Source organism: Bufo bufo, chromosome 1 (genome assembly GCF_905171765.1).
Source record: "Bufo bufo chromosome 1, aBufBuf1.1, whole genome shotgun sequence".
In the NCBI taxonomy this organism is placed as follows: domain Eukaryota; kingdom Metazoa; phylum Chordata; class Amphibia; order Anura; family Bufonidae; genus Bufo; species Bufo bufo.
Genome location: NC_053389.1, coordinates 219,147,255 through 219,168,888, shown reverse-complemented (window position 1 = coordinate 219,168,888; position 21,634 = coordinate 219,147,255). Strand labels below are relative to the sequence as shown.

The 21,634-nt window shown below is 46.8% G+C and overlaps 2 protein-coding genes across 6 annotated transcripts in view; one reads left to right on the top strand and one right to left on the bottom strand.

Moving 5' to 3' along the window:
- Nucleotides 1-15,715, top strand: part of PLCZ1 (phospholipase C zeta 1) — a 43,259-nt gene extending 27,544 nt beyond the window's left edge. Inside the window, exons 7-11 of the mRNA XM_040435344.1 lie at nt 9,953-10,069; nt 10,801-10,973; nt 11,378-11,510; nt 14,673-14,822; nt 15,283-15,715. Of these exons, the coding sequence (XP_040291278.1) occupies nt 9,953-10,069; nt 10,801-10,973; nt 11,378-11,510; nt 14,673-14,822; nt 15,283-15,365 (656 nt within the window). The 3' untranslated portion in view covers nt 15,366-15,715. The remainder of the gene's footprint in view (nt 1-9,952; nt 10,070-10,800; nt 10,974-11,377; nt 11,511-14,672; nt 14,823-15,282) is intronic.
- Nucleotides 15,716-15,992: 277 nt separating this feature from the next.
- PIK3C2G (phosphatidylinositol-4-phosphate 3-kinase catalytic subunit type 2 gamma) overlaps nt 15,993-21,634 on the bottom strand; it is a 145,320-nt gene continuing 139,678 nt past the window's right edge. For all 5 annotated transcript variants that reach the window (XM_040435314.1, XM_040435305.1, XM_040435298.1 and 2 more), the window contains 4 exons: nt 17,575-17,635; nt 17,409-17,488; nt 17,112-17,237; nt 15,993-16,923 (listed from right to left, as the gene is read on the bottom strand). In XM_040435314.1, coding sequence (XP_040291248.1) covers nt 16,783-16,923; nt 17,112-17,237; nt 17,409-17,488; nt 17,575-17,635 — 408 coding nt within the window. In that variant the 3' untranslated portion in view covers nt 15,993-16,782. The remainder of the gene's footprint in view (nt 16,924-17,111; nt 17,238-17,408; nt 17,489-17,574; nt 17,636-21,634) is intronic.

The window sequence follows — 21,634 nt, the reverse complement described above, 5'->3', positions numbered from 1 at the left end:
GAGCTATAAAGGAGCTGTGTGTTAGGAGAAGTGCTAGGGGAGTCTCTATGTAACTAGCTGGGTGGGAGGAGCTATAAAGGAGCTGTGTGTTAGGGGCAGTGCTAAGGGAGTCTCTATGTAAATAGCTGATGGGAGGAGCTATAAAGGAGCTGTGTGTTAGGGGCAGTGCTAGGGGAGTCTCTATGTAAATAGCGGATGGGAGGAGCTATAAAGGAGCTGTGTGTTAGGGGCAGTGCTAGGGGAGTCTCTATGTAAATAGCTGGGTGGGAGGAGCTATAACGGAGCTGTGTGTTAGGTGCAGTGCTAGGGGAGTCTCTATGTAACTAGCTGATGGGAGGAGCTATAAAGGAGCTGTGTGTTAGGGGCAGTGCTAGGGGAGTCTCTATGTAGCTGATGGGAGGAGCTATAAAGGAGCTGTGTGTTCGGTGCAGTGCTAGGGGAGTCTCTATGTAACTAGCTGATGGGAGGAGCTATAAAGGAGCTGTGTGTTAGGTGCAGTGCTAGGGGAGTCTCTATGTAACTAGCTGGGTGGGAGGAGCTATAAAGGAGCTGTGTGTTAGGAGCAGTGCTAGGGGAGTCTCTATGTAGCTGATGGGAGGAGCTATAAAGGAGCTGTGTGTTAGGAGAAGTGCTAGGGGAGTCTCTATGTAGCTGATGGGAGGAGCTATAAAGGAGCTGTGTGTTCGGTGCAGTGCTAGGGGAGTCTCTATGTAACTAGCTGGGTGGGAGGAGCTATAAAGGAGCTGTGTGTTAGGGGCAGTGCTAGGGGAGTCTCTATGTAACTAGCTGGGTGGGAGGAGCTATAAAGGAGCTGTGTGTTAGGTGCAGTGCTAGGGGAGTCTCTATGTAACTAGCTGGGTGGGAGGAGCTATAAAGGAGCTGTGTGTTAGGAGAAGTGCTAGGGGAGTCTCTATGTAGCTGATGGGAGGAGCTATAAAGGAGCTGTGTGTTAGGAGCAGTGCTAGGGGAGTCTATGTAACTAGCTGGGTGGGAGGAGCTATAAAGGAGCTGTGTGTTAGGGGCAGTGCTAGGGGAGGCTCTATGTAACTAGCTGGGTGGGAGGAGCTATAAAGGAGCTGTGTGTTAGGAGAAGTGCTAGGGGAGTCTCTATGTAACTAGCTGGGTGGGAGGAGCTATAAAGGAGCTGTGTGTTAGGAGCAGTGCTAGGGGAGTCTCTATGTAACTAGCTGGGTGGGAGGAGCTATAAAGGAGCTGGGTGTTAGGGGCAGTGCTAGGGGAGTCTCTATGTAACTAGCTGGGTGGGAGGAGCTATAAAGGAGCTGTGTGTTAGGAGAAGTGCTAGGGGAGTCTCTATGTAGCTGATGGGAGGAGCTATAAAGGAGCTGTGTGTTAGGAGCAGTGCTAGGGGAGTCTATGTAACTAGCTGGGTGGGAGGAGCTATAAAGGAGCTGTGTGTTAGGGGCAGTGCTAGGGGAGTCTCTATGTAACTAGCTGGGTGGGAGGAGCTATAAAGGAGCTGTGTGTTAGGAGAAGTGCTAGGGGAGTCTCTATGTAACTAGCTGGGTGGGAGGAGCTATAAAGGAGCTGTGTGTTAGGAGCAGTGCTAGGGGAGTCTCTGTAACTAGCTGGGTGGGAGGAGCTATAAAGGAGCTGTGTGTTCGGTGCAGTGCTAGGGGAGTCTCTATGTAGCTGATGGGAGGAGCTATAAAGGAGCTGTGTGTTAGGGGCAGTGCTAGGGGAGTCTCTATGTAACTAGCTGGGTGGGAGGAGCTATAAAGGAGCTATGTGTTAGAAGCAGTGCTAGGGGAGTCTCTATGTAACTAGCTGATGGGAGGAGCTATAAAGGAGCTGTGTGTTAGGAGCAGTGCTAGGGGAGTCTATGTAACTAGCTGGGTGGGAGGAGCTATAAAGGAGCTGTGTGTTAGGAGAAGTGCTAGGGGAGTCTCTATGTAACTAGCTGGGTGGGAGGAGCTATAAAGGAGCTGTGTGTTAGGGGCAGTGCTAAGGGAGTCTCTATGTAAATAGCTGATGGGAGGAGCTATAAAGGAGCTGTGTGTTAGGGGCAGTGCTAGGGGAGTCTCTATGTAATAGCGGAAGGGAGGAGCTATAAAGGGAGCTGTGTGTTAGGGCAGTGCTAGGGGAGTCTCTATGTAAATAGCTGGGTGGGAGGAGCTATAACGGAGCTGTGTGTTAGGTGCAGTGCTAGGGGAGTCTCTATGTAACTAGCTGATGGGAGGAGCTATAAAGGAGCTGTGTGTTAGGGGCAGTGCAGGGGAGTCTCTATGTAGCTGATGGGAGGAGCTATAAAGGAGCTGTGTGTTCGGTGCAGTGCTAGGGGAGTCTCTATGTAACTAGCTGATGGGAGGAGCTATAAAGGAGCTGTGTGTTAGGTGCAGTGCTAGGGGAGTCTCTATGTAACTAGCTGGGTGGGAGGAGCTATAAAGGAGCTGTGTGTTAGGAGCAGTGCTAGGGAGTCTCTATGTAGCTGATGGGAGGAGCTATAAAGGAGCTGTGTGTTAGGAGAAGTGCTAGGGGAGTCTCTATGTAGCTGATGGGAGGAGCTATAAAGGAGCTGTGTGTTCGGTGCAGTGCTAGGGGAGTCTCTATGTAACTAGCTGGGTGGGAGGAGCTATAAAGGAGCTGTGTGTTAGGGGCAGTGCTAGGGGAGTCTCTATGTAACTAGCTGGGGGGAGGAGCTATAAAGGAGCTGTGTGTTAGGTGCAGTGCTAGGGGAGTCCTCTATGTAACTAGCTGGGTGGGAGGAGCTATAAAGGAGCTGTGTGTTAGGGGCAGTGCTAGGGGAGTCTCTATGTAACTAGCTGGGTGGGAGGAGCTATAAAGGAGCTGTGTGTTAGGGGCAGTGCTAGGGGAGTCTCTATGTAAATAGCTGATGGGAGGAGCTATAAAGGAGCTGTGTGTTAGGGGCAGTGCTAGGGGAGTTTCTATGTAACTAGCTGATGGGAGGAGCTATAAAGGAGCTGTGTGTTAGGGGCAGTGCTAGGGGAGTCTCTATGTAACTAGCTGGGTGGGAGGAGCTATAAAGGAGCTGTGTGTTAGGGGCAGTGCTAGGGGAGTCTCTATGTAAATAGCTGATGGGAGGAGCTATAAAGGAGCTGTGTGTTAGGGGCAGTGCTAGGGGAGTCTCTATGTAAATAGCTGATGGGAGGAGCTATAAAGGAGCTGTGTGTTAGGGGCAGTGCTAGGGGAGTCTCTATGTAAATAGCTGATGGGAGGAGCTATAAAGGAGCTGTGTGTTAGGGGCAGTGCTAGGGGAGTCTCTATGTAGCTGATGGGAGGAGCTATAAAGGAGCTGTGTGTTCGGTGCAGTGCTAGGGGAGTCTCTATGTAACTAGCTGATGGGAGGAGCTATAAAGGAGCTGTGTGTTAGATGCAGTGCTAGGGGAGTCTCTATGTAACTAGCTGGGTGGGAGGAGCTATAAAGGAGCTGTGTGTTAGGAGCAGTGCTAGGGGAGTCTCTATGTAGCAGATGGGAGGAGCTATAAAGGAGCTGTGTGTTAGGAGAAGTGCTAGGGGAGTCTCTATGTAGCTGATGGGAGGAGCTATAAAGGAGCTGTGTGTTCGGTGCAGTGCTAGGGGAGTCTCTATGTAACTAGCTGGGTGGGAGGAGCTATAAAGGAGCTGTGTGTTAGGTGCAGTGCTAGGGGAGTCTCTATGTAACTAGCTGGGTGGGAGGAGCTATAAAGGAGCTGTGTGTTAGGGGCAGTGCTAGGGGAGTCTCTATGTAACTAGCTGGGTGGGAGGAGCTATAAAGGAGCTGTGTGTTAGGGGCAGTGCTAGGGGAGTCTCTATGTAAATAGCTGATGGGAGGAGCTATAAAGGAGCTGTGTGTTAGGGGCAGTGCTAGGGGAGTCTCTATGTAACTAGCTGATGGGAGGAGCTATAAAGTAGCTGTGTGTTAGGGGCAGTGCTAGGGGAGTCTCTATGTAACTAGCTGATGGGAGGAGCTATAAAGGAGCTGTGTGTTAGGTGCAGTGCTAGGGGAGTCTCAATGTAACTAGCTGATGGGAGGAGCTATAACGGAGCTGTGTGTTAGGTGCAGTGCTAGGGGAGTCTCTATGTAACTAGCTGATGGGAGGAGCTATAAAGGAGCAGTGCTAGGGGAGTCTCTATGTAACTAGCTGATGGGAGGAGCTATAAAGGAGCTGTGTGTTAGGGGCAGTGCTAGGGGAGTCTCTATGTAACTAGCTGGGTGGGAGGAGCTATAAAGGAGCTGTGTGTTAGGGGCAGTGCTAGGGGAGTCTCTATGTAAATAGCTGATGGGAGGAGCTATAAACTAACTGGACCTTGTTAGGGCAGAGAAAGGAGAAGTGCATCATGGGTTTGGTTGGATACAGCAACGTGCTACCTACAGGATGGAAACAAACCAGAGAGATTTGTTTACCTGGTAAAAAAGAGTCAGGAGAGTCTAAATGAAAAATGCATGGATAAGATGTACATGAGGTCAGCACCTGCATGAGCATATCTATGAAAGACTGTATGTAGTATACGGGAGTTGTAATACCCGTTACTACCAAAGGTCACTTGGTGTGCTGTCGTCCCTCCTTAATTATGGGGAAGTTGCTATATGTCAGTTTTATAAGATGTAATGTAATGTGTGTATTTTCCTGTCACTGAAACTTGCACTTACAGGCCTGCTAGGGGTGTCATTCCTACTTCTAGTCCATAGAGGGAGCTAGGGAGCCCTAGTTTATATAATGCCCAGTCAGGGAAGTGCAAAAGAGACGGAGTCTAGTTTCAATAAGCTACAGTTGGAGATTAGACTATGTCTGAGACAAGTCCAGGCCTGAAGCCTGCTGTTCAGGAGAAGATTCCCTCCTGAATACCCATATGCAGAAGCAGGAACATCTTAGCCTAAGGGCCTGAGGAACCATTCAGAAGCTAGGAGAGACTGAGGCAAAGATCAGAGGAGCCAGAGGTACTAAGAGAAACAGAGGAGGTACTTATTTAAGCCATAATCAAGGATATAAAGCCAGACTTAGGTTAATGGGCCTTGGTGAAGAATTGTTACATTCCAGGATCAGACAGAGTTAGAGTGCAAGCTCCTTTGCTGCAAGTCCTGTGTTCAACACTCTGTAATTACCCTGCTGTACTGAATTGCCTGCATCGACCGAATTGCAAAATCGACTGTATGCTGAGGAACTGCGTTTCCAATATTGTCTCTGCCTGCAAACTACTAAAGTTGAAGTTCTGTTTAAGACTACGTTTCCTCAATTTATTCCTGCATCCGCAAACGGCGTGCCACCGTTTACTTGGCACTGGCGTCACGAACTATTCCTTACCTATACCTGCCCTTGCAGAGAGTCAGCTGTACCAGGTTAGTGTATATTGCACTACATCACCCAGAAACACCTACTACACACAACTTGAGTACGCTGCACTTCTCTTTTGGCGTCACGAACAGGATACGCACGCTTTCTAGTGCAAGAAGCGTGAACTTTGTGCCTTATACCGTTGCCCTGTGACCAAAGTGACAATTTTCCTGTTTTATTCAAGTGGACTTTGTGGATTAAAAATCATACCCAAAGTGTGTCAAAAACTTCTAAAAAGCGCTGTACAGTATTGCGCTGCACAGAGGAAGAAAATCGCCGCATTGGAGTGTGGTTTTGTGGACTTTAAACATTCCTGCTTGCTGTCAGTGAATAGACAGCGTTTGTACCTAAAGATGGCCGCTGGGCTTGCTGAATTTACTGCTGCGTCACCTTCATCCCGAAAAGGCGGGAAAAATTGGCGCCTTTCTGAGGAAAAAGCGGGAAGAAGGTCAAGGGCAGGCGCCACGGCTTATCTGGACATTTGCATGTCTGCCAGCATGGACACCGCCTTCCATATACTGGAATACCTGGGGGGCGGCTCCCCAATGCAATGGGAGGAGCTGGCTACTCTAATTGACGCGACCCTATCGCTCTCCTCAGAAGGATCGAGCATGTTGGATTGTGAACAGAGCGTTGCTGCAGCGTCCACACCTGTAATTGAAAAAATGACCGACACCGGTGTAGAGCCAGAAGAGGCTCCACCGGCCTACGCTCCGGGACCGGAGCAACCCGCCTGCCGCACCAGGGAGAAAGAACCCGAGCCCTACTATGGCTCATGGAGGGACTTTTTTCAGCCATCGTTCAAATGGTCTTCCCTGATGGCGGAGATTCGAGAGGCCGCTATCAAGCGAAATACCAAGACGAAGATCGTGTATGAGGAATTGACCAAGACCATTCACGAGAAACATACACACACCCAACCCCGCCTGGAAAGGAGAAAGGGAGTGGTGCTGTCGTTTGACAAACCCCGTGGCTACGGGTTTATTCAAGACTATCTGACTGGCAGAGACCTCTATGTGAATCGAAGGTCTGTCAAGAGAGACTACCTCCCTTCGTACCAGCACAGCCTCCGCGAGGGAGAGGAAGTGGAGTACACCCCTGCCGAGGGCCTGCGAGGCCCCTATGCGACTGCTGTGACCCGTCCGAAGCGAGGACCTGAGGATTGGGAGGCAGAAGAAGGAGAAGACTACTCTGGCTGCGAGCGAGAACCGGAACGCTCTCCAGAGCCGGCCCATCATGCCTTTCAGGAGCGGAGCTCCTTCATCGGGCCGAACGTCTTCTGGCAGCCAACCGTGTTGGAGAAATGGGTGAGCCCCTATCCTTCCCCCGAGCTGCCTCGTCGGGAGAAGACAATATCTGAGCTGGAACAGTTAAAAGGACTTAGTGCTACCTTTGAGAACATCCGGATGGGACGGAGACCAGAACCTGCAGAGGCCGAGTCCGCGTCATCGGTGACTGTACCTGCGCCGGCGGCGCCAGCAGAGGACAGCGACTCCGACACAGACAGCATCGGTGAGCAGATCGTCCGGCTGGAGGAGAAGTTGCGGGAGTTGCGCAAGACATACACCGCCAGGATCCAGACACCGCCGAGGAAGGATGAGGTAAGGGTGCCTGTCACCACCCGTAGACCGCCTTCTGTTGCCACCGCTCCGTCAGTGCCCCAGACCGGACCCGCGATTGCCGTAAACTGCTGCACCCAGAGCACCGGACCGCTTGCTGCGGCGGTGCCAAGCACGTCACACCCTGCAGTGATCATGCCAGGGCCGGCACGGTCCATCGGAGGGTTCACCCCTAGGCCTATGGGGCCAATACCTATTAGGGGCCCCTTTACCTTACAGCTGCCCCCTGATACTGTTATGTGGGCCCATCCTCCTGTAGAGGAATACTACAGAAGATACCTGCCAGCAGAGCCAAGTAGCTACAATATGCCACTGTGATCAGCCTGCTAGGCCTTTGATTTATTTCTTCAGAAGGTGATGTTAACCCTTCCAGGACAGGAGTCCTATGTTGCTGGTCCTTTGTTGCAGCTGCCAGTTTGTCCACGGCTCAGTGGTAGGTGTTGACCACTGAAATCACAAAGTCAGCAAGGCCACGTTTGTTTCCAGGACCTCCTGCCTGCTTTTGTTACCCACGCCAAGTTGTGCCTGTTCCTTTGTTGCACCTTTTACCCTTCACCCCCTTTTCAGGTTGATCAGGGGTTTTACAGCACTTGTCTTTGCTGTCCATTTTATTGTGCAACCAGTTACCAAGGAACCGTGCCCGGAGACAGACTCAAAAGTACCTGAGCCTCTGAGATTCTTATTCTTTTAAAAGTATTGTGCCCAGAGATGGACTCCACCGCATGAGAGCCTCTGTGATTTAATAAGAAATAACCTGGGTACGGACTCATGTTTGTTATTTGAGCCTCCAAGAACTTTTATACCGTTTTCTACTGTTTTATCATGGACTTATTCATTGTCATGGACTATCCTGGTTCTAATGTTACGCTGTGCCAGGTCAGCGCCCCCGTTCCATTCACTATCCTGAGAGAAGAGAACGACGCCCCTTGTCACCACACTTCACTTTTGCCAATTGGACCTGATGTAAATGTAAATGCAGATGAATTACATGTATGTATGCCTGCATGTCTCTATTTTCTATTTCAGGTAGAGATTCCAGTTGGGAGACCCATGATGGAGTACGAGGTCGTACTCAGCTTAAAGCAGTGGGGTATGTAGTATACGGGAGTTGTAATACCCGTTACTACCAAAGGTCACTTGGTGTGCTGTCGTCCCTCCTTAATTATGGGGAAGTTGCTATATGTCAGTTTTATAAGATGTAATGTAATGTGTGTATTTTCCTGTCACTGAAACTTGCACTTACAGGCCTGCTAGGGGTGTCATTCCTACTTCTAGTCCATAGAGGGAGCTAGGGAGCCCTAGTTTATATAAAGCCCAGTCAGGGAAGTGCAAAAGAGACGGAGTCTAGTTTCAGTAAGCTACAGTTGGAGATTAGACTATGTCTGAGACAAGTCCAGGCCTGAAGCCTGCTGTTCAGGAGAAGATTCCCTCCTGAATACCCATATGCAGAAGCAGGAACATCTTAGCCTAAGGGCCTGAGGAACCATTCAGAAGCTAGGAGAGACTGAGGCAAAGATCAGAGGAGCCAGAGGTACTAAGAGAAACAGAGGAGGTACTTATTTAAGCCATAATCAAGGATATAAAGCCAGACTTAGGTTAATGGGCCTTGGTGAAGAATTGTTACATTCCAGGATCAGACAGAGTTAGAGTGCAAGCTCCTTTGCTGCAAGTCCTGTGTTCAACACTCTGTAATTACCCTGCTGTACTGAATTGCCTGCATCGACCGAATTGCAAAATCGACTGTATGCTGAGGAACTGCGTTTCCAATATTGTCTCTGCCTGCAAACTACTAAAGTTGAAGTTCTGTTTAAGACTACGTTTCCTCAATTTATTCCTGCATCCGCAAACGGCGTGCCACCGTTTACTTGGCACTGGCGTCACGAACTATTCCTTACCTATACCTGCCCTTGCAGAGAGTCAGCTGTACCAGGTTAGTGTATATTGCACTACATCACCCAGAAACACCTACTACACACAACTTGAGTACGCTGCATGTAGTAATCCCAGGAAACTCCTTTAAAGGACCCTGCAGTTATCTATTAACTTTACATTAGTCTATAGCTTGGTTACATTGCTCATATGAAAGCTGTATACATTATTTGTCTAGACACAAGATAGTATATCCATTATATGCACTTTCTAGATGCTGCATTATACTGTTTGTCTGGATTTTATATACTAGTACGTCTTATGTGGACAGCGACTGTCGTTAATCTGTCAGCTGTAATATACGATCTATCTGGATATTGTATAAAACTCTTTATATGGGTGCTGTATTCACCATTTATCTGGACACTTTGGCCGTTATTTGGCAGCTGCATGATTAAACTATGGGCATTTTATACACCATTTATGTGGATGTTGTTCACTGCTGTTTTTCTGGACATTGTATGTCACTATTTATCTGGACTCTGCTGCAATTATATGGACACTGTTGACACTATGGGCCAGATTTATCATTAGCTCAAGTCAGAATAATGGAGTGAAAAAGTTTTCTGAAAGTGGGCGAGTTTTCTTATGTAAATTAATCTCTAGACAGATTTACTATTGCGGCTATTTAAGAAGTCGCAAAAAAGTCACAAAAAAATGCGCAATTTCACTCCAGTGAGGACCATGCTTATCTTATGCGACTTTTTAATAGAACATGCGACTTTTTCGTAAAGACGTGCGACTTACTTTACTGACGGATAAACTGCTACCGTCAAACCACATTTATTACAGTCTTAAAGGGCCGATCATAAATCTGACTTGGCTAAAACTGACTTTAGCCATATGTGAAAGTGGCGTGAGCTGTCAGAGTCATGATAAATCTGGGCCTATGTGGCTGCTGTATGATGCCGTCTGGATGCTGGATGTGCGGCACTATGGATTAGTCTGCTATATGGCTAATTATTGGAGTGCTACGCAACAGAGTGTTGTTTTGGGTTGTTGAACTTGGAGGGAATAGCGCTCAGGCCCATAAATTTATTAGCTACAAAGGTTATCTGATCATGTGTGTAAATGTCAAGTAAAATAACCTGGACATTGCTGCTTCATCCCCAGCCCAGGAATTCATCCAGCACACCAGGAGGTTCATTACTCGGATTTACCCTAAAGGGTCCAGAACTGACTCCTCCAACTTCTACCCGCAGGAATTCTGGAATGTCGGCTGTCAGATGAGTGAGTACATGCCACACACTGGGTCTGCCTGTGGGACTGATTATAGTATAGTGTCTTAATGATATTTTAAGGCTAACCTTTACCCTACTACTTGTGTATTTCTCCCCTCTGGTTAGCGTGCCTATACAAGCTGCTGCCATTAGTCAGGGGAGGAGTGAGGTCAGAGCAGTTTATCTATAATAATCCGATATACACGGATATAGAAAAGGTTTATTTTCTTGCTTTCTCCTAATCACTTCACTGCTGCAGTTATGGAAGTAGTGTGCTTGCTCTGGGGTTACCATGGTAACAGACCTCACCTCATAAGAACCCATTCATAGAGTGGAGTTTTGCAACGTCTGAGGGCTTCTTCATCCATACATAATTTTTTTTTAATGTGTTTTTAAAAAAACAAAACAAATATGTGAATGGTAAAATACCATCTATAGAGATGGAAAAACATGAGAAAAAATTTGTTGATTCAACGTACTGCATTTAAAATAAAAAACACCAACAAATTGAAAAGAAAATCTTCAGAAAAGAGACTTGCATGTATGTCCTACATTTCATATTTCCCATCTACCACTTAAAACTGGCATTTTTCAGGAAAAACTGCAAAAAAAAGTCCTAAAATGCCACACAAAAAAAAAATGCTAAAGCGCTGAAATACTCCACAAAAAGCCCTGTGTGTGAATCCACCCTTATAGCCTTTTGTACATTCCTTTTCATCTTCATTTGTGTCTTCTTTTTAGCCGCTTTAAACTTTCAGACGCCGGGGATTCCAATGGATCTGCAGGGTGGAAAGTTTCTAGATAATGGGAGATGTGGATACATATTAAAGCCTGAATTTCTGCTTAATGAAGACTGCGCCTTTGTTCCTCACGGACGCAAACACAGGACACGTCAGATGTTTTTCACTATTAAGGTATCGTTCCATATCCCACTATTCATAAACCACACAGACGGGGAGTGGAGTGGAGACAGGGGAGTCAGCAACACCTCGACCAGCAGAATTTACTGGAATAATATACAGTATTGATATTGTGAGAAGAAATGAGGCCAAACGATGAAAAGGAGTAACTGTCCCTCTAAGCACCTCTGTATCCATGCACCAAGGGGTGCACCACCAATGAGGCCTGGTGAGGCGATCGCATCAGGTAGCACCAAGTAGGGGCAAGAGGGGGGCAGCAGAAGGGCCGTGGGAGATGAACGCTGTCATTGGGGCGCCGTTTCAGTTTTCGCCTATTAATGCATGTACCAACCCCCTCCGAGTCCTGTGTCATCTATGTCAGGACTCATTGGAAATTCTGGGCCTTCTGTGTTTTCCAGGTGATCAGCGGCTTCCTCCTGCCACATGGAAGTATCTCTAAAACCAACAAGACCAGCCTGATAGTAAAGGTAGAAATCTATGGGGTTCCAGTCGATGAGGGGCGGAAACAGACACAAGTGGTCAAAAACAACGGTAAGAAATGGGGTTTAGTAACATTTACAGAGAGCTGTCCTATCCATACTTACCAAGGTTTCAGTTGGTTAAATTTAGGACACCCCAAACGCACCTGGGAACACCCACTTATGGTGGGGGTTTAAGCTAGTTGGCCCATTTTTGGCCCAGGACAGAATGAATTTGCTAAGACTGTCTCTGAAAATCAGGGACAGTCTCACCAAATTCGGGACAGTTGGCAACTATGCCTTCCTGGCACAATAATCCCAATCTACTGGGCTGCTATTTAGTATCCATATGAGATTCTGGCCTTAGAATATGAGATACTATACTCAGAATGTGCCATACAGAATAATTGCGGAATGGGTGCGGACCCATTAATTTTCAATGGGGCCGGAAAAGATGCAGACAGCACACAGTGTGTTGTCCGCATCCGCATTTCCGGTCTGCGGCCCCGAACTTCCGGTCCGCCGCTCCAGAAAAAATAGAGCATGTTCTATTCTTGTTTGTAGCTGCGGACAAGAATAGGAATCCTCTATTAAGTGCCGACGATGTGCGGCATCAGTGTTTTGCGGTCTGCAATATGCGGACCGCAAAACACTACGGACGTCTGAATGGACCCTTATAAAATTATACAGTGCTAAAATGGTGCCTAGAGAGTACCACACTTTTAGGGAAGGATTGTGAACTTAAAGTGGCCCTGGAAAAAAAACTAAAAGTGGCCCCATGTTGTAGGGGTTTCCAAATTGGCAGAAGACGGGACAAAACAAGTAGGCAGGGACAGCAGAAGTGGCCAGGGCCTACAATACCACAGTGCAGCACAAAATACTGCCCCGCCAGAACCAAATACCACAGGGCAGCACAAAATACTGCCGCCCTAACCACAGTGTTCGACTGTATTACCATCATTAGGACGGTAATACAGTTGAGTTCAGTAGGGCACCTGTGGCTGGTGAGAATCAGATCACTATGTACCTGGCCTGCAACCATTAAGAGGGCTTGAATGGCCCCCTGGGCATCGGCCCACCTGGAAATTTCCCTGTAGAGTCTAATGGCAATCCGCCCCTGCATACTTTGCAAATTTTGTAATGTATAGGGGCACTTAAATTACTAAAATCGTACATTTCTATTATAAAAATAGCTCTAAAGTGGCCCATTTTGAGCCTTAGCAACGCTCCTCTGTCTTCTGTTTACATAACACAGTCAGTGTTAGCAAGTCTCCACTGTTATGTAAACAGAAGACAGAGGAGCGTTGCTAAGGCTCAAAATGGGCCACTTTAAAGCTATTTTTGTAATAGAAATGTACGATTTCAGTAATGACAAAATTACAAAATTGTTCAGTATCACTGCCCCTACACAAAAATTAACATATTTTTTTTTTATGACAATCACACTTTAAATCCTCCCACTACAGAGCACCCACCAAGCCTACCTTATTCCCATGCTAGGAATTACTATCCAGCAAAATAATACTGCCATCTGCTGGCAGTACTAACACTGGCCTGCTAATAGATTGCTTTTAAAACATTTTAAAGAGGTTTTTCAGTAATTATACTCTTTTTACTTTACTCATGTCCCATAATCACATATGAAACATTGATAATTACATGTTCTATTCCGCTCTGTTCCTGCACGCTGGCTCCCATTCATTCATCTTCCAGCGAAGTATGGACACGGTCCCCTGTGCTGCTGCAGCCAATAACAGGCTTCCGTGGTGACTAGAGATTAGCGAATTTCATATTTTGAAATTTGTTCACACTTCGTTTGGTGGTAAAAGGTGAATTGCGCTATGGATTCCGTTACCCGGACCATAACGCAATTCTATGATGGAATGCATAACAGAATGCCTTTAGAGGAATTCCGTTATTCATTCCGTCATAATAGAAGTCTATGGTCTGCGTAACGGATCCGTCCTGTTTCCGTTATGCAGGGGAGGCCTCTCCTCTCAATGTAACTAATGTTGTAATTAATGTCATTCAGTTTTACTGTGTGATTTCCTTTTTCCCCTTGGCTAGAAGGAAGGAAACGCAGCATAAATGTAGATATCTTGTTGCAAAAACCATGCATTTTTTTAGGGCTCATGCACACGAACATTTTTAGTAGGTTGGATGCAGACCCATTCACTTCAGTGGGGCAGCAAAAGATGTGGACAGCATTCAGTGTGCTGTCCACATAGAGAACATGTCCTATTCTGGTCCGTTTTACATGGTACAGATTTGTCTGCAGAAAGAGAAGAAATCCTGTGTTTTTTGTGCAGTTTTTTAATGTAGTTTTTGGTGCACATTTTCTCTTTATGTATATTGAAGTTTATGGGGAAAACCACTCTACAGAAGGTGCGGAATCGCACAATCAGTTAACATGTTGCAATCCGCATGGCAGGTCAGTCTCTACACAGAAGAAAAAAAAGCAAAGGAGGTCATTTACTAAGGTTACTTTCACACTCGCGTTTGGTGCGGATCCGTCATGGATCTTCACAAATGTATCTAATGGGGGACGGATCCGTTTTCTATTGTGCCAGATTTTGTCACTGAAAACGGATCCATCCCCTTTGACTTACATTGTGTGTCAGGACGGATCAGTTTGGCTCAGTTTCGTCAGACAGACACCAAAACGCTGCAAGCAGCGTTTTGGTGTCCGCCTCCACAGCCGGAATGGAGACGAAACGGAGGCAAACTGATGCATTCTGAGCTGATCCTTATCCATTCAGAATGCATTTAGGGCAAAACTGATCCGTTTTGGACCGCCTGTGAGATCCCTGAACGGATCTCACAAACTGAAACCAAAACGCCAGTGTGAAAGTAGCCTTAGACGGTTTTTACGCCGGTCTTAGCTTTCCCCCTGCGCTGCCATAGGATGTGGCTAATTTATGATATATGCCGAATTACTTTATGTATTCCATTCCCAAGGACCATAACGCAATTCCATGACGGAATACCGGTTCCATTATGGAATTGCGTTATGGTCCGTGGTAACGGAATCCATAATGCAATTCAGCATATACCCAAACTCGAACTTCAAAACTTTGCGTATTTCTAACACTTTAGATCTTGATAGCTGCGAGCAGGAGTTGGGAGAGGACACTCTCCCCTTCGATAACCCCTTCACCCCAATACTACGCCTTCCACCCAATCTGTGTTAGGATGTGTGCAGTGTTTTATCTGCTTCTTTCTTCTTTCCTTTCAGCATTTAACCCCCAGTGGAACCAGTCACTGACCTTTTCCATCCAGGTCCCGGAGCTGGCGCTGGTACGGTTCTCTTTAGAAGATCATCTGTTAATGGTATCAAACGAGTTCCTGGGACAGTATACTTTGCCGCTGATCAGCATGAGCAAAGGTAAAATGCACTTTAAGTCAATTTTCTGCTATTATGCAACTGTACTATCCATTGAAAAATTCATATAATTAGTGTAAGCAGCCTCTGTCAGCTGTCACATGGCGTCAGACATTGGTACAATTTTTCTGTAATAAAAACAGTTGATACATGTGAGGCCATGGAGGTGCGGCCGCTTCCTCTATTCACAGCTAATCACTGTCAACAGGGGGAGCAGAGGATTAACCCCTGGTCTAAGAAAGGCAGCGGCAGCCACAATTCCTGCCGCTATTTATGAATCTGCAGTCTAAATCCATGGATCACACCGGTCTCGCACATAGAAATGTAATTTAATGTCAGGGGGAAGCAATATTCTGTCACTGCTATAATTACACTAAAAACAGTCATGTTTTAGCGTTCTCTGCTGACATTAATATCACTGTCCTTGGCTGCGGTCATCTCATCATTTTGTTCTTTCTTGCAGGATATCGTCACATCCCCTTGCTGAACAAGCATGGTCAAAGCATGGCGCCCGCATCTTTATTTGTTCATATCTGGTATCAGTAATCGTCCCCGGCTATGACGCCACCCGTCTGTGCACTAATAAAAACTAGCGGCAGCTCTAAAATGTAGATGTGTTAAATTAATCCTTCCATCACCACATAGGGTATCTGGTCAGCAACCGGCAGAATTGTGAGTGCAGCTCTGGTGTCAGAAAACACAGAAAAACATCAAACAACATTTTTCTTTATTCATAATTAAATAGCGAAATGTTAAAACCAGAATTCATAACTGTATGTAATAAACCTGAGATCCTTCATATATAAAAGCAGCAAACAACAAATCGAAAGAACCCACAAAAAGTGTCCTTTTATGTGACATAATCCACAGAGAGACAAACATTATGTGGTGTCATCCCTGAAGAGATGCCATTTTCCGCAAAAGATGGCGGAGACAGCACACCAAATGAAGTTGCTATTTGAGTTTTATAAGTACAGTAGTACACACGATTAGTCAAGCTTGAGCCTGGATTGTGACAGGTATGGCGTGGTGTCATCCCTGAATAGATGCCGTTACAACACAATCCTTGGAGAGCAGGCGTTTATCACATGCAATCCAGGAGAGTGGCCATTTATCACAAGTAATCCCTGGAGAGCAGCCATTTATCACATGCAATCCAGGAGAGTGGCCATTTATCACATGCAATCCAGGAGAGTGGCCATTTATGACAAGTAATCCCTGGAAAACAGCCATTTATCAGATGAAATCCAGAAAAGTGGCCATTTATCAAAAGTAATCTCTAGAAAGCAGCCGTTTATCACATGTAATCCAGGAGAGAGGCCATTTATCACAAGTAATCCCTGGAGAGCAGGCGTTTATCACATGTAATCCAGGAGAGAGGCCATTTATCACAAGTAATCCCTGGAGAGCAGGCGTTTATCACATGTAATCCAGGAGAGTGGCCATTTATCACAAGTAATCCCTGGAAAACAGCCGTTTATCAGATAAAATCCAGAAAAGTGGCCATTTATCAAAAGTAATCTCTAGAAAGCAGCCGTTTATCACCTGTAATCCAGGAGAGAGGCCATTTATCACAAGTAATCCCTGGAGAGCAGGTGTTTATCACATGTAATCCAGGAGAGTGGTCGTTTATGTGACATAATCCCTGAAGAGCCACCGTTTACGTGCCGGAATTCCCAGAAAGCGCCATTTTACGTGACAGAATCCCTGGAGAGTGTTTACATGACATAATCCCTGAAAAGTGGGAGTATACATGACATAATCAATCACCAAAGGCGTAATTCTAGATGTAATTTCTGGAAAGCACCAGTCATTGTTCACTCTGGGCTATTAGTTGGCCTGCAAAAGAACTAGACTAAGTGTTGGGCATTTTCTTGGGGTTTCAATCAACATGACTCCATTTCCCCATGAACCTATAAACTGTATTGTCCCATATTATTCCCAGCTCCTGTAAAACCGCAGCTCACACTCCTAGGCGGTACCAGATGTCTTCATGTAGTCGGATGGTGCTTAGGGGGAGGCTGAGTTGTCCCAGGAAAGTTCCATTACTGTTCACAAGGATCCTCAGGATGTAACCGTCCAGCTGCGGGACAGAGAACTCCACCTGTGACAGATCAGAGGACACCCAACGTTATACACTGGATCATACAGAGCCATTGAAATAAGTGGTGGTGAGAGGTGGCTGGCACTGTGAGGAATGTGGCGGTTGGAGTGCCCTGAGGTTTATCACCAACATGACCCTGGTACCATCCCTCCCATAAGACTCATGGTCATGTTACAGATGGTACATACCAGCTGGTTAAAGACAGGGGCACAAGTTCTTGACTGTGAACTGATTTTCTGCCTGGAGATTTCCCACATTCCAGAATGTAGCGAGATGGTGACACTGGCAGTGGGCTCTGACCCATCTGGCATATACTGAAAACACAAAATTTACATATAGAGTATATCCACAGAGCAACATTAGACAACAACAAGACACACAATGACCCCCCCAATAATGTGCACATTAGGCTCAGCTGGACTGTACATAGGATTTCACTGCAGGTGACAGAGGAAACACAGCATACATCAGACTCTATGACTTACAATATTCCTCAAGTGTTTTAGAATTATGCAGAGCTTTGGGGCAGAGAATGAAACCTTAAGTTGAACCATCCGTCCAGAATCTAATGAGAGAGAAGACAGTCAGTAATGAATTCAAAAGAATCATTTGTATGTATGTGTATACTAATACTGCAGGATGGACACATACCTCTTGTGCCCGTCGGCTCAGTACCACTGAGCACTCCAAGCTCACTCAGAATCCTTCCACTCTGAGGAGACAGATCAAATCAGGGTCAACAACGGGATTCCTTAATGAGACATGCTGGATAATCACATGACCTATGCCATGCCTATAATACTGTCATATGGCTTATGCTATGCCTGGCACTCACAAGGTTTAATCATAAGAGTGTTGGCTACATGTGTAGTACTCCAAAGTAGAGTAACTGGAAAAGGGCTAATCATTATATTGTTATCTGGTTAATTGAAATGCTCTGATTTGTTATGTCTGACTTTTTAACAGTATTGTATGGATAAGTCAGGGTTAACAACCTTGATGCAGCTACTTTAGGATGCTAGGAGATGGACCTGGGTCTGCCCCTAGTCAGTAAAGAGTGTCTAGCCAGCTCTGCTATGGAAAGGACACATGCTTGCTTGCTCTTCAGGACTAGGTCTGAGTTCCAGAGAACCATCTTCTCTAAGACAGTTACAATTATCCAAAGTGCTCCAGCGAGAAAGAGAAGGAAGATTAGAAGGTCCAGGATCTGCAAAGCTGTGCACTGGAGTCAGTCAACAAGATATTATGTATGTTTATGGCATAAAAAGACTTTGCCGCTGTGAGAGGGAATATTGATTTGCCATAACACACTTGAGACAATTTGGCCAGGCGTATCTTAATTATGTAGTAAGTCTGGAAATTAAAGAACCTATACTTAAAACCTCAGTTGATTGCCTAAGGTTCTGAAGAGGGAGAGAGCCTTTAGAAAGATAGAGGAGTACCACAACTCCCATCATTGCTGGTATCCATACATTGCTGTTGAAGTAGAACTGCAGTGTGATTTGCTTGGAACTGTGCCTTGATATTGTTGGATGTACTTCAACTGGCCTGGTGACTGATTCCACTACCGTATGCTGACCATTGTACCTGTATTCATACTCCTGCCTCGCACCCTGCCAAAAAGCTTAACACCAAGGGCACCCCAACTACCACCAGATAGTAGCCCCAACACCAGGGTGTGCTCTGAGGGAAGAAAGGGTTCGCCCTCCTGTCACTGCACAGAGTGTGGATTGCCATTGTGATCCGTGTGTACACTCATTCTTGCCAGACCCACTACCACAGCTATCCCCCACTCAGTGGTGTGCCTAGGGTGTTTAGCACCCGGGGCAGGTCCTTTCTCTGGCACCCCCACCCAATACAAAAAAAAAAAACTGTACAACCTCACAGTAGTACAACCTTCACAGTAGTACCCCCTCATTGTACAACCTTCACAGTAGTTTTGTACAAATGTGTCCCTTTACAGTAGTTATGCCCACATCGTGCCCTCTCACACTAGTTATGCCCTCTCTGTGCCCCTTGCACAGTTGTAATGCCCTCGTTGTGCCCCCTTCACAGTAATAATCCTCATTGTGCCCCCTTCATAGTAATGATCCCCACTGTGCCTCCTTTATAGTAATAATGACCACTGTGCCCCCTTCATAGTAATAATGACCATTTTGCCCCTTTCACAGTAATAATGCCCATTGTGCCCCCTCCACAGTAGATATCCCCATTGTGCCCCCTTCACAGTAATAATGCCCACTGTGCCCGCTTTACAGTAATAATGCCCATTGTGCCCCCTCCACAGTAGAAATCCCCACTGTGCCCCCTTCACAATAATAATGCCCACTGTGCCCTCTTCACAGTAATAATGCCCACTGTGCCACCTTCATTGTAGTAATGCCCTCTGGCTCTGTGCCCCCTCCATAGTAGAAATGTCCATTGTGCCCCTCCACATTAGTAATGCCCTCTCGGCCCCCTCCATAGTAGTAATGCCCTCTGTGCCCTCAGCCCCCAGCTGTTTGAACATAGGGCAGTGCTCATATGAGAGCTGCTTTCTCTGTTCTGTTCACCTGCTCGCCGTAGCATTTGCAGTGATTAGCAGGTAAACAGAGCAGAAAGGCAGCGCTCATACAAAAAAATAACTTGGAAAACATTACATACAGCGCTACATAACATACAGGGTAATACAGCGCCACATATGTACCTCTTACATCCAGTGACTTCTCTTCTCTGTAGATATTCTCTTTCCTCTTCTTCTCCTGTTATACCAGACCAGGTATGGGCAAACTCGTCCCTCCAGCTGTTTTAAAACTACAAATCCCATCATGCCCTGCTGTAGGCTGATAGCTGTAGGCAGATTGGGAATGATGGGATTTGTAGTTTTGCAACAACTGGAGGGCCGAGTTTGCCCATCCCTGGATCAGACCATCATGGTGACTTCTTTCAGCCGCTCCTCGTCTCTGCAGAGTTTAACAAACAGACATCCTATTTTCCTACTTTTCAATCATCCTCCCACCTTCTCAACACCCCATCCTGCCACCCCTAATACTGTGTCTACTGTGCTCCCTAATACTTTCCTGCAGAAACAGTCCCCCTGAAAATACTGGTACCACACAGATAGTCAGTACAAAAACACCCCTTTATATTGTGCGCTAGTAATAAAAAAAAACCTTCCTTTCAGATCAGACCCCTATATAAAACCCTAAATGAGATCCCCCCAATATCAGACCAAACCCCCTTTAGACCTATATTTCAGACCCCATATAAGACCCCAGTTTTAAACCTCAGCTCAGACCCCCATTAGACCTCCATGTAAGACCCTGACCCAATATTAGACCTCCAGACCCACATATCAGACCTCAGACCAGACCTCCATAAGACCTCCAGACTCCCACTAGACCTCCAGACCCCATTAGACCTCCAGACCCCCATTAGACCTCCAGACCGCCCAGTCAGAACTCCAGACCCCAATCAGATCCCCATTAGACCTCTAGACCCCCCAGTCAGACCTCCAGTCAGATGTCCAGACCCTCTAGTCAGACCTCCAAACCCCCCATTAGACCACTCCAGACCCCAGTCAGACCTCCAGACCCCCCAGTCAAACATCCAGACCCCCCCCAGTCAGACCTCCAGACCACCCCCAGTCAGACCTCCAGACCCCCCCATAGATCACTCCAGACCGCCCATTAGACCTCCATATCAGACCTCAGATCAGACTGTAAAATAATAAAGTCACTTACCTCTCCTGTCGCCTCTCTCCCTGTTCTGGTTGTCTTCCCTTCTCAGGGCCCGTGCTGCAGCCACCTGACCTCCTGCAGCGTCAGGTCAGAGTGCGCTCTGTACGTCCTGACACTGCAGGCAGCCAGGACACAGCAGCGCGGACCCTGAGAAGAGCGAGCAGGAGGAGGGGTAAGTACTGTACAGCGCTCACAGCGCTTCTCTCCCCCTCCAGACTAGTGAGCGCTTCCATTATGGAAGCGCTCACTAGTATTCCCTTTATAAAATACACTGCATCTTATAAAGGAAAAAGCAATGAGCGCTTCCATCTGTATTGATGGAAGCGCTCATTGCTTCTGTTCTGGCACCCCCCTGAGAGCCGGCACCCGGGGCGGTAACCCTTACCCCCCCCCCCCGCCACTGCCCCCACTCAATCCTTTCTGGGGGCGAATGCACATGTAATAACTGAAGTGTCCTCAATGGTGGGCCCAGGGGAGTCTGCATGTATCTTTCTGATGTTCACTTTCTGCCCCATGATATCATTCTAGAATGTCTGGAGTGACATAGGTGCTAAATCCACCCATTAGACAGAAACACTTGTAGGAGGATCACTTATCTTAATTCATCAGGACAATCCAAAAATTTGTGAGTAAGGCCTCTTGCACACTAACGTGTGCTGGCCGTGCCTGTGCTGCGGACTGCCATTCACTTGATGGGTCCGCGATCCATCCGTCCGGCAAAAAGATAGGAAAAGTTCTATCTTTTTGGGGAACGGAAGCACGGAACGGAACCACACAAAAGCATTCCGTAGTGCTTCCGTAGACTTCCGTTCCGTGCTTCCGTTCCACATCTCCGGATTTGTGGAACCATTCAAGTGAATGGGTCCGCATCTATGATGCGGAATGCACATGGCCACTATTCCCGTGTATACGGCCATGGGGGACACACGGTCGTGTGCAAGAGGCATAACCCTTGGAACTCCCAACCTCCGGGAGCTCAATTGGCTAAATCT